Source organism: Rhinoraja longicauda, chromosome 17 (assembly GCF_053455715.1).
Source record: "Rhinoraja longicauda isolate Sanriku21f chromosome 17, sRhiLon1.1, whole genome shotgun sequence".
NCBI classification, from domain to species: domain Eukaryota; kingdom Metazoa; phylum Chordata; class Chondrichthyes; order Rajiformes; family Arhynchobatidae; genus Rhinoraja; species Rhinoraja longicauda.
The window spans coordinates 31,698,639-31,710,783 of record NC_135969.1 but is presented as its reverse complement, the minus strand read 5'-3'; the positions used below and the strand labels follow the sequence as shown (position 1 = coordinate 31,710,783).

Here is a 12,145-nt window from a genome sequence, read left to right as displayed (position 1 = left end):
GTGTACCCACTGGCACGGGGACAGAGCACTACGTTCCAGCTGCTGATTACGTTCATAAACTATTTCATCAAGGCACCTCTGGTTTATTTGCCAATCACTTACATCTATATTTTTTCCCCTTTGTCATGCAAAAGACTGAAGATCCAATTTATTTTCATTTCGTCAACCACATCCTTTATGGTTTTGAACACATCAAATAATTTATTATCCTGCCATACTTTGAGGAGAATAAGTTTTGCGTTCAGGAGTTTAATCACAAAACTAATCTCGCAGCTTTGAGAGTTATTCTAGTCAATTGCCTCTGCCAAATCACTAACGTTTTTACATCCTTTCCAAAAGTGTGGAGCCGAGAACTGAACACCATCGAGTTAGGGTCAAATTTATTATTTATGAAGATATCGCAACTTAGTGTAAGGTTAACAAAGTTGATAATAAAGCACAAGAGATCTTGAGCTCCATAGTTAAAAGTGCAAGGCCTTGGAGCTATTGTGCATTATTAAGGTCTTTGTTGAGCATTTAGACTTTAGAGATACAGCATGGCAACAGACCTTTCAGCCCACCAAGTTCGTGCCGACCAGAGGGCCCCCGTACACAAGCACTATCCTACACACTAGGGACAGTTTACAATTAACAAAAGCCAATTAACCTACAACCTGTACATCTTTGGAGTGTGGGAGGTAATCAGAGCACCCAGAGAAAACCCATGCGGTCACGGGGAGAACGTACAAACTCCGTACAGACGGCACCTGTAGTCAGGACCAAACCCAGATCTCTGGTGCTGCGAGGCAGCAGCTCTACCAGCTGCACTGCTGTCTTCTTGCATCATTTTTTACATCTCTATCAACCTCAATACTATTTAGTACTGTCTCACCTCATTATTCATACAAAAACATTTTACATTCACCTCGCACACAGTTACTTTGAATTTCAGCTGCCATTATTTCAGGTCCATCATCTTGATGTTTCCAATTTTTTCTTCTCACAAAATTGCATTTGAAGTTGCCACTTGATGTTTTATTCTCAATTATTGTAGGACAGCAAATTCTGGATGATTTTATTTGAAATTCCAGCTTTGAATGATGTAATAGTGTCACTATATTTCTAGGCTTAAGTAGGCTGCTTCATCAAACAGAGCAACATCTTTCAATCCTGGACGAATTTTGACAGTGTGTTTTGCAATCAGCATTACAAAGATGCAGAGTGTCAATCATCAGGCGTGAAGGTCGTGCATTTGCATCCGGTAGTGCGACTTATTTTTGATGTTTGGCATTCATAGAAGTAAACACAACTCTCCAATGTTGATTAGTGAGAGTACAGGACCCTCAGAGATTTTACATCACAAAGAAATGCAAAAACACGACTGCCTTTGGCATCTAATTTATCTGACAGGTATTGCTATACTTCAGCTTGGTTTCTTCCAAGCTTCTACACTGCATCATTAATAACCTTGCTGACCTATTTGAAGGATTACAGCAGTCAATGTTGACAGGTGTCAATGTTGACAGAAGAATTCTATCTGACTCAAAATCTTTGCTGAGCATTCGTTATGAAGCAAATTGTCTCATCGGCTGTTAAAAACAGTTGACTTATTGGTTTAAGTTATTTACTATATATTTTTTTTAATATTGCCAATCATAGCTAAACATAGTTGCTTATTTATGCCGGGCACAATGAGTGCTGGAATAGTCTTCTCGTAATCCACAGCCCTCACCTTCTAGAATAAAGGACTTGAAAGTACCAAAACTCATTGTGCCATCAATGTTGTAAAAAAGGTCGAAGTTGCATTAACTCAGAGCAGTGGTTATATAATATCACATTGCAGTTGCAAGAGTTTAAAAAGGCAAGAGGAAATAAAGATGAGTTGAAATACCATGCCATTCATCTCTTTGGAAGGAAACAAGTTAGAAGTGGCGACATTGCAATGGATTGTAAATTCAAACTACTGATGCTGAGAAAAGAAAGAGTGTGTGGGAGATCAAAGTGCAAGAGATTTGAGGTACGAGGGAAATCCACTATCAGATAAATATTTTATTGCAATGTGCAACCTCAATATTCAGTGCCTTTGAATTAAAAATCAATAATCTGTGTACTGCTTTAGAGGCAGTGGGTTCATGTCTGGATGTGAATAACAGGTTTAGCTGAATTCTTACTATTTACATTATCTAAGGACTTTGGGCTTTTTCTGCACAGGTTTTCTTGGATTTTTTGCCTAATATATTAGACAAACTTCGGTTTATCATTTGCTGAGGTACAGTGAAGAGCTTTTTGTTGCGAGCTATCCACAGCGAAAAGACTGTACATGATTACTGCAAGAAATAATTGGCTTATTCCCTTGTTGGTACATATAACAAACACTCTTGGCTTAATTAATCTGAAACAGTGATTCATGAAACAGGGCGGCACGGTAGCGCAGCGGTAGAGTTGCTGCTTTACAGCGAATGCAGCACCGGAGACTCAGGTTCGATCCTGACTACGGGTGCTGCACTGTAAGGAGTTTGTACGTTCTCCCCGTGACCTGCGTGGGTTTTCTCCGAGATCTTCGGTTTCCTCCCACACTCCAAAGACGTACAGGTATGTAGGTTAATTGGCTGGGTAAATGTAAAAATTGTCCCTAGTGGGTGTAGGATAGTGTTAATGTGTGGGGATCGCTGGGCGGCACGGACTTGGAGGGCCGAAAAGGCCTGTTTCCGGCTGTATATATATGATATGATGATATGATTATTTTTCTTCTGCCTCTAAGTAAAAGGTGAGCATGTTGTGTAGAAATGTTGTGACAGAACTATTCTGAATAAGAGTTCATAAAGAAAATGGATTATACATTAAGCTTCAACCCATGTAGAGATAACTGATTGCAAAGTACTCCAAGTAATGGACTGAAAAAAACAGTCAAAATGCTTTAATTCCAACAGGTTAACTTACTTCTTTCTTGAATTAAAGCTTTATATCCATGGAAAGGCAAAGGGAAAATGAAAAACAACAATTACTACATGCTCCATATTCTCCAGTCAGTTCTTTATTATCTCTAAGCATTGAGTATGAAAACTAGTCGACGAAAAAAGGCAACTGATTACTTTCAGGTTATCTGCAAATGTAAAAATAACACTAACTTATACCAGTAGATCGTAAAAGACGTATTTATTGTCTCAAATGGTGTTTGCTTTGCCATGCAGAAACAATATCATTTCAATTTGTTGACATAAAGTGGAACAATGTTTGGATTGTCACATTTAAGTGTATCATTTTCAAGAACAAATTATTTCAAAAACGTGTTGGAAAGAACTGCAGATGCAGGCTTGAATGGAAGGTAGAGAAGGAATGGGTGACGTTTCGGGTCGAGACCCTTCTTCAGACTGATATCAGGGGAGTGGGCAGAACAGAGATAGAATGTAGTCGGAGACAGTAAGACTGGTGGGAGAACTGGGAAGGGGGAGGGGATGGAGAGAGGGGGAAAGCAAGGGCTATTTGAAGTTAGAGAAGTCAATATTCATACCACGAGGGTATAAGCTACCCAAGCAAAATATGAGGAGCTGTTCCTCCAATTTGCACTGGGCCTCACTCTGACAATGGAGGAGGCCCAGAACGGAAAGATCAGATTGGGAATGCGAGGGGGAGTTGTAGTGCTGATCGGGAGATCAGGTAGTTTCAGGTAGACATGAGCGGAGGTGTTCAGCGAAACGATCGCCAAGCCTGCTCTTGGTCTCGCCGATACACAGGAGTTGACACCTGGAACAGCAGTTACAGAAGATGAGGTTGGAAGAGGTGCAAGTGCGGAAAGCAGAAAGGGGAGGAGATGGGAAGATGTGGCCAGTAGTGGGATCTCGTTGGAGGTGGCGAAAATGGTGCAAGATTATATGCTGTATGCGATGGCTCATGGGGTGGAAGATGAGGACGGGGGGGAGTCTGTCCTTGTTACGAATGAGGGGAGGGGGATCAAGAGCGGAGCTGCGGGATATCGAGTAGACCCTAGTGAGAGCCTCATCTATAATGGAAAGGGGGAACCCCCGTTCCCTAAAGAATGAGAACATCCCTGATGACCTGGTATGGAAAACCTCTTCCTGGGCGCAGATGCGGCGTAGACAGAGGAATTGGGAGTAGGGGATAGATTCTTTACAGGAAGCAGGGTGGGAAGAAGCGTAGTCTAGAAAGCTGTGGGAGTCAATAGGTTTGTAATAGATGTCAGTCAATAGTCTGTCTCAGTGGGTTTGTAATAGATGTCAGTCAATAGCCTTGGTTTTTAAAATCTCTTTAGCTTATTGTAAAATGCCATTACTTCCATTGGTAGCAGTCGAGCGAACTTATGTTTAGTTTCTTGGTGTTCATATGTTTGGTTGTGCCCAATTTCACTGCAAGGCTGATAGGATTGGTTTTAACAGGGCAAGTTCAGGAAGCTAGAACTTCTTGGCAGAGCCTAAACAGGCGTCAATATAAAAATATGTTGCTGCTGGCAGAATTGGTAGTTCTGGTGCCAACAGTCTAGCCTTCTCTAAACCCCACATTTCAAACCTACTTGGAAAAAATGTTGCAATGGAGTCCAAGTCCTTGTTTTGTACCACATAAAGAAAAAAGATCCAGTCAAGCATAGGTTACTAGTTCAATCTAAACTGACAATTTAACAGCCAACAGTTAATTTAATTTCCTCCAATTACACTGTAATAGAACCACACAAATATTAGATTTATCAGATGCAACATTGCGATCAGTTAAATCATTAATCAACTTAACATCCTTCCAAGATTGTTAGTTAATATACACATTTATTTATTAGGAAAATTTAAAAAAATAAACTGGTGGACATCTTTGACATTCTTGATCATATTTAATTTTCTCGTCCTTTACTTATATAATACACCTGTGAATCTTATTTATCTTGCACATATATACACGCATAATAATTGAGAAGAAAACCATAAACAGTATTAGCAGCAAATCCATGAATTAGCGTGTAAAACATGGACGAGCTTATCAGTAATGTTGCATTTATTAAAGTATAATGACAGCCACTTCATTAATTGATCAGTTATTCTTCTCTTTATATGTAGCTATCTTTTTTATACTGCATATATAAGGCGTCCTGTTAATGAACATTTATGCTGCCATACCCAGCAGCCACATTAAAAGCCTGAATAATGGATCAAGTCTCATCAATAATTTATCGCACGTCAGTAGCTGGTTGCAACTGGATCACAAAATTACTAAAGCTTGATAGGATTCTGCTGCAGATTTCTTGGCAATAAAAGGGATTCATTTTTTTACCACTTTAACTCTTGATTATTAAATTCCCTTTCTCAGTTTTGGAAACAAGGATTTTTGCCAATATTCTGGATGCTGTGATTTTCATCATAATAAAAGACGATTGTTAATGCAAAATTGATGGCAAATGTATCCAAATAATTCCTAGCTATGCTATTCGAGATCAGAATAACAAAGTTACACCAGCAGCATTCTAATTAATAAAGTCTTTCTAAAATTCATTAATTTATATGGACGAGATGGGAAAAGAGCTAATACCATTATCGCATGTGAATTCACACATAAAACCAGATAGCCATAACAATGAACATGACATAAAAAGCAGGTATTTAATTAATTTTGTCTTACCATCTTCTGGAATCTCCATGGATGAACTCCACTCAGACCAACACAGCGAACATAACAGGAGAGTTCTTGTAAGTAGCATCTTCAGCAGTTGGGAGATCAAACAAGACCCAAAAGAAAACGTGAAGATTCCCTCTGTGATTCCACTGAGTCTCAGTTCAGTTCACCGCACAGCCATGAGTCACACTGACCAGAATCTGGAGAGGTACAAAGGGTGAAAATTAATCAGTGTTAATCCACATGCACTGCAAGACTCAAACTGAAGTAAACTCAAATAAGGTTTGCAAAGTATAATATAATCTTACCGGCAATGCAATTTAATTTATTTAGTTTATGGATGAAATACTTTTAGTGTTAAAATAAGATGACTGTCTCTTATATCTACTTTCTCCCGCAAGAGATTTGCAAATGCAGGTCTGGTTTTCGCAGTTTGTTCTGCTTTCACACAGCCAAACAGAATATTGAACTTTATGCAATCAGATTACTGTGACAGCAGTGATTGGGTAAAGAAGTAATTTGCACTTCTCCTTCTGGGATTTGTTGTTACTGCTGGAGGGGACCCCAGTATTCAGACATTCTGAACAAAAGACGCTAAATGAATTTTAGACATGAATCGAAAAAATGAAGTCTTTAAGAATAGACCATTCAACAAATTGTACATCACACCCTTAATGCCTTCAGTTAACATAAGTAAAATATCACCAAGAGAATCCAAATTTGACATATGGGCATTTTTTATTCTTTGGGAGAATTTACTCATGGTTCAGGAAGCAGTCGACATGTTTGCTTCTTTCTTTCCCCCAAAATCAATTAACTTTTGCCACTTTATGTTCCAGAAACATAAATATTACATCTAAATTTCAAGAAAATGGAAACAAACTTTGATGGGATCTCTTAAAAAAAAAATTGTGAAGCAACTGGTTGATGTATATTTTTGTTTTACCGAGCATGAAAGGTGGAGAGGTATGAAAGAAATGCTTACTACTCCACAAGTCACAATGAGTTGCAAAGCTAAAGGATATTTAAATGGTACTTGAAACCACTTTGCACTAATCAAAAGCTGCGGTGGCTAAGGTAGATTATGATGCAGCATATTGACAACCTAAGAAGCTCATTAGGGAGATAAGCAGGATCAGTGGGTCCATTCACAACACTGGGCAATTACAGAAAAATGATTCTAAATCAATTTTCATTTGGGTATAATTTCCCATCAGTCATGGTCAAAAGAGTGCCTTGGGCCTCATACCAATGACTGACAAGTCTGGTGCTCCTGGACAAGTCCACGAGGGCTTTCTTGGGCCCTGGAGAGACCATCGTAATGAGTTGGTGTCAGACCTGTCAGGCAAAGGCATGCGGTTATTTGCATAGAGGTTGCAAAGCTTGGTTGGACTATTCATGGGCTTGTGACCAGAGGAGCAAAAAGGTTGGCAGAAAAAATATCAAAATGCAGAATACCTGGAAAACCACAGCTCATGTCTATTATTATGTCCGATTTACAGATAACATTTTGCCAAAGAAAAAAAGATAAAATTGCATTGATTGACTGTAGCCAATGAAGGGAATGCAGCATGGCTTACTGTTGCATTCTCACTCATACCAAACCTGCATATTTTTTTATCCCTTCCTCTCCACTTCGGTGACTGCAGCATTCCACACCTTACTGACTTTACTTAGTTTAAAAGGAGTCCAAGGAAGAATATTAGCACTGTTCTCCCTAATCCTGATCCACATACAATGAGTCCATTGACTGCTGATATTTGGGGGAAGCATCCTAATTGTAGATGTTGTCCCTTTCTTGAAGTCCCTTCATTATTTTAGAAGAGCATTATTCACCGAGAACAGCTTCTTTTCAACTAAGGCCCCACCACAGAAACTGGCCATTCGGCCCTTTTTCTCCATGCCAGCCATGATCCTCATTTAACCATGTCACCAGACCAAGCTTTCATATCTTTTTGCTCAGGTTCCTCTGAAGTGTATTTAAATTATTCACTTGAGTTGAGTTATTCCCTGGAGGAGTTAATTCCACATTCCACAAACTCTCACGGCAAAATGTTTACTCAAATTCCCTGTTGGAATAAATATTTTATTTATGGTTCCATTTTAGCCACTGACAGGACAAGGCAAGCCCTGTCCCTTTATGTGTGAGCTTTCCTTCATTTTGCTTTCTGCTGAATCGCCTCTTGCCTTTCATCTCGTTTTTGTCCTTCGATCAGGTCATACTTCAACTTAGGCTTTTTCAGTTACGAGGGGATGAACCAAATGTTCTGATCAACCAGGCATGCAATGGGAGTTCATCCCTTTCTTTGAATGACGTTTCCAGCATCAAGCAGGAAGGTGCATTTTAAACCCAAAGTAGTTCCAGGAAAGGGAATTGTAGCCGACAGCAAGCAAACATTCCTTGGAAGATAGATGTAATCCCTATGGAAGGCTCCTCTCAAAGTTTCCCCTTGAACAACCTGAAGCAGCTGATGTAGAAACATCTGGGCTACCATGCTGGCAAGAGATGTCTGTTGTACAACTGATATAATTATTCAAAAAGGCTGAAGAGAGAATGCAGTTCATATGTTGAGAGCTGTATACCTAATATTTGGGTCTAAACTGCAACTGGAGACTCTAACTCGAGCTAATAGAACCAACTTTTGTCGTGTTCCAACATACTATCCTCATTCGTATCAGTTCAGTGTTTTTAGACTTAAATTGCTCTTTTGATTAAGTGGATTGAATGGAGATCCTGCTACCTACTGGTTGTTTTTCAAAGGACTTTGACTCTATTCATTGTTCTATTTTGGCTCTGTTCTAATTATTTTTGAAGCACCAAATCCACGTGAAAGATATGAGCTCCTTCATGCAACATTGTTCATGCAAGATTGTTCCCGATGTTGGGGGAGTCCAGAACCAGGGGTCACAGCTTAAGGATAAGGGGGAAGTCTTTTAGGACCGAGATGAGAAAACATTTCTTCACACAGAGAGTGGTGAGTCTGTGGAATTCTCTGCCACAGAAGGTAGTTGAGGCCAGTTCATTGGCTATATTTAAGAGGGAGTTAGATGTGGCCCTTTTTGCTAAAGGGATCAGGGGGTATGGAGAGAAGGCAGGTACAGGTTACTGAGCTGGATGATCAGCCATGATCAGCCATGATCATATTGAATGGCGGTGCAGGCTCGAAGGGCCGAATGGCCTACTCCTGCACCTATTTTCTATGTTTCTATGTTTCTAACATATTATTCAGCTGTTATAACACATCCTTGACATTTTAACAAGACTACTTCGGAAAGATATGAATGTCACAGCAACCTTTCACTTCCGACAAGTTCTGAGAACTTTGCAAGAATTCTGTTCACTGTTGAAAACCATCAATGCAAAGAGGTGAAAGGATTGACATAATATTCTTTGGATTTACAAAACTCATAAAAAAACAACAATCACCATTTGAAAATGTATAAACTAAATAAACATTGAAATAATCAATTTGTGGTTAGACTGGTTATTTGCGAGTAAAGTAATGAGTATTATGCTTGAAATATAATTGGCTTTACAGCGCTCAAATGAAGGATTTCAATCAAACTTGCATTCCAATTAGCTATTACATTTTCACATCGTAATCAGTTCCCTATCAGGCAAACATTGCCATTCAGTTGGAAGCTTTCTCCATAACTAACCCTATCTACAAATACTTATTAGTTCCCCAACAAACTAATATCTCTTTCAACATGTGTAGGAAAGAACTGCAGATGCTGGTTTAAATCGAAAGTAGACACAAAATGCTGGAGTAACTCAGTGGGACAGGCACCATCTCCGGAGAGAGGGAATGGGTGACGTTACGGGTCAAGACCCTTCTTCAGACGTCACCCATTCCTTCTCTCCAGAGATGCTGCCTGTCCCGCTAAGTTACTCCAGCATTTTGTGTCTACCTTCTATTTCAACATATTCAACTCTGTGTGATGAAGGACTTGAATAGCTCATTTATAGGGAAGACTTCACCCTGGATGATCAATACCAATATGATACATTTATCAGCTCAGATTTATTCTGAAGGTATATTATTGTTCTGCATCTAACATTTAACACTCACAGTACTTTCATTCAGTTTTGACAAATAACCAACTCCTGAAACATAAAAAGGAAAAGGCACAAAGTGCTGGAATAACTCAGCGGGTCAGGCAGCATTCCTGGAAAACATGGAGAGGTGACGTTTCGTGTCAGACCCTTCTTCAGACTGATTGGATGGGGGGGGGGGGGGGAGGGGGGGAGGAATGAAAACTAGGAGGGGCAGGACAAAACATACCAAGTAATAGGTGAGCACAGGAGACATCAACTTTACACATCTGTTGTGCTGCTGCAAGTAAGAATTTAATTGTTCTGTTTTGAGACATATGACATTAAAACATTCGTCTCTTGAGGGCTTCTTTTGATAGGCAGAAGGCTGGATAAAGGCCAGAGACGGGAAAAAATGGGTAAAACACAACAATTGAAGAGTTACGAGTTGTGAAGTCTCAGGAAGGAACGTAGGTGGAGGTGGAGGAGGATAGGGATCTTATCAACTTTCAGATGCTGCCTGACCTGATGTGGAATCCAGAATTTTCTTAGTTTTGCTCTGGCCATTTTTGTCATTTTGTATCTCTACTCTCACCGGTTATAAACCATTCTTGTATTTGTTTTAAGGCGGCAGAGAATCTGAACAGTAGAGGAACAAAAAAACAAATACATCTCCTATTGAGCCGCAGGATATCCCTCTGCTCTTTATCTTGGTGTTGAATAATAAATTTAATAAACATGGTCTGTTGCTTTAATATTGCAAGCTGTGTGGTGTTTCAGAAGTCAACGTATTCAGGAGTACAGACATTAAATCCACAAGGTAATTCAAATCTCATGAGAAAGACCTTCATAAAAACTAATTTTCACAACAATCTGTATCTTATTATTCCACACTGCTTATTTTTTCATCTCTTTGTGAGAATGCTTTCCCTATCTGACGTGCAGGGTCGAAGCAGCTGGTGTCAGTGAGCAGAATCTGCTGTCTTTCTGAATCCTGTCACCAGTTTTTCTTGAGGAAATACTTTGAACCAGTTGATTAAAAAAATACCCAGAAATTCAGGACTATTTGAAATTAGGAGCAATTTGGTGATAATATTGCTGAAATAAAGAGAATACACAATCAGAAAAAATATATAACATCACAGAATTCTGAAAGCTCCCAGGCAAAAAAATAATGTATTTAGATCATTTCTGGGAATCTGATGTAAACTGAGGGTTTATTCCCTCCCATGATGAACTGTATTACTGGCAGCAATGCTTACGTGATTATTGCTTGAAAATGAGAACATCACAAATTCCTTGATTGACCTCACTGGTCAATATAGTGGTGACGAAACCCTGCAAATTCTGAGCTCAACATTTAGTGTTACTGACTAAGAAAAAAATCATCCTTACAGTCTACTTCTATTTTCCCGTGAAGAACAACTCTGGTCGACAGACCCAAAACATCACCCATCCATGTTCTCCAGAGAAGCTGCCTGACCTGCCACAACTTTTTTTTGTATAAACCAGCATCTGCATTTCCTTGTAAGTCATCAGCAATTCTATTTAGTGACACTAGGGCACAATACAATTACATGATGGTATTAAGCAGAAATCTCAGGGGCAGGAACTGTTTATTTACTTTCTCCAGATTTTTCTGGTTTTCACTCCTTCATCCAAGAGGGCATTACGCACTCCAGTGCCATCCTACTGAGCATTGTGGGAATGAGTCAAGAGTGTTTTATTGTCACATGTTGCGAAATGGAACAATAAAAATATTACTTGCAGAAGCTGGCATCAAATCTGCCTCTGTGAAAGTTTAACATTGGTTTAAAGCTCCTGAATGAAGTCATTTTAATCATTTTTTAAAATGAGGATGATCCAATTGAGTGATTTATGTTTTGTGACTCTCGAGTACCATGGGGGCAAAATTCACAGCTCATAGAACAGCAAAAATGGGGGTAAACCACTTATTGGTCATATCAATGGACGGACTGTTAGTATTGAACAACGGTGCTTCCTGGTCAATAGCACAGTTGTGCTTTTTTTTTTGGTTTACCATTTGGACGAATGTCTGTGTATGGATGTTGCTTGACATGATATGCAAGAAGCCGGAAGGCCACCTAGTCCTTCGAGTTCCTCCACCATTCATCACAATCAGGCTGATCATCTACTCCAGTTTCATTCCCCTTTACTCTTGCTTTCCTTAATATCCAGACTTCTATCAGTCTTTGCTACGACTAAGGATCCACAACCCTTCAGGTGGAGAATCCTAATGATTCACCATCCTCTGTGAGAAGAAGCTTTTTCTTTATCTCAGTCCAAAAAGGGTCTTTCCCTTATTTCAAGGTTGTGACCCCTGGTTCTGAACTCCCCAGCCAAGGGTCACTTGGGTGAAGCGTTCAAATCTGACAAACTCAGAAATGGGCCCGTTTTGACGGAAATAGAAAAAGCAAGATATCTGAAATTGTTGAATTCTATATCGAGGCTGCAAACACATCCGGATGGAAGATGGGGCAGTGTTCCTCAAGTTTA

General features: G+C 39.5%; 1 protein-coding gene across 7 annotated transcripts in view; it reads right to left on the bottom strand.

Annotated features, from left to right (window-relative positions):
- chl1b (cell adhesion molecule L1-like b) overlaps positions 1–12,145 on the bottom strand; it is a 639,417-nt gene that overhangs the window by 380,525 nt on the left and 246,747 nt on the right. For 6 of the 7 annotated variants that reach the window (XM_078414480.1, XM_078414482.1, XM_078414481.1 and 3 more), the window contains exons 4-5: positions 5,599–5,792; positions 2,920–2,937 (exon numbers count right to left, since the gene is read on the bottom strand). In XM_078414480.1, coding sequence (XP_078270606.1) covers positions 2,920–2,937; positions 5,599–5,677 — 97 coding nt within the window. In that variant the 5' untranslated portion in view covers positions 5,678–5,792. The remainder of the gene's footprint in view (positions 1–2,919; positions 2,938–5,598; positions 5,793–12,145) is intronic. The other variant, XM_078414478.1, reaches the window with a different exon arrangement.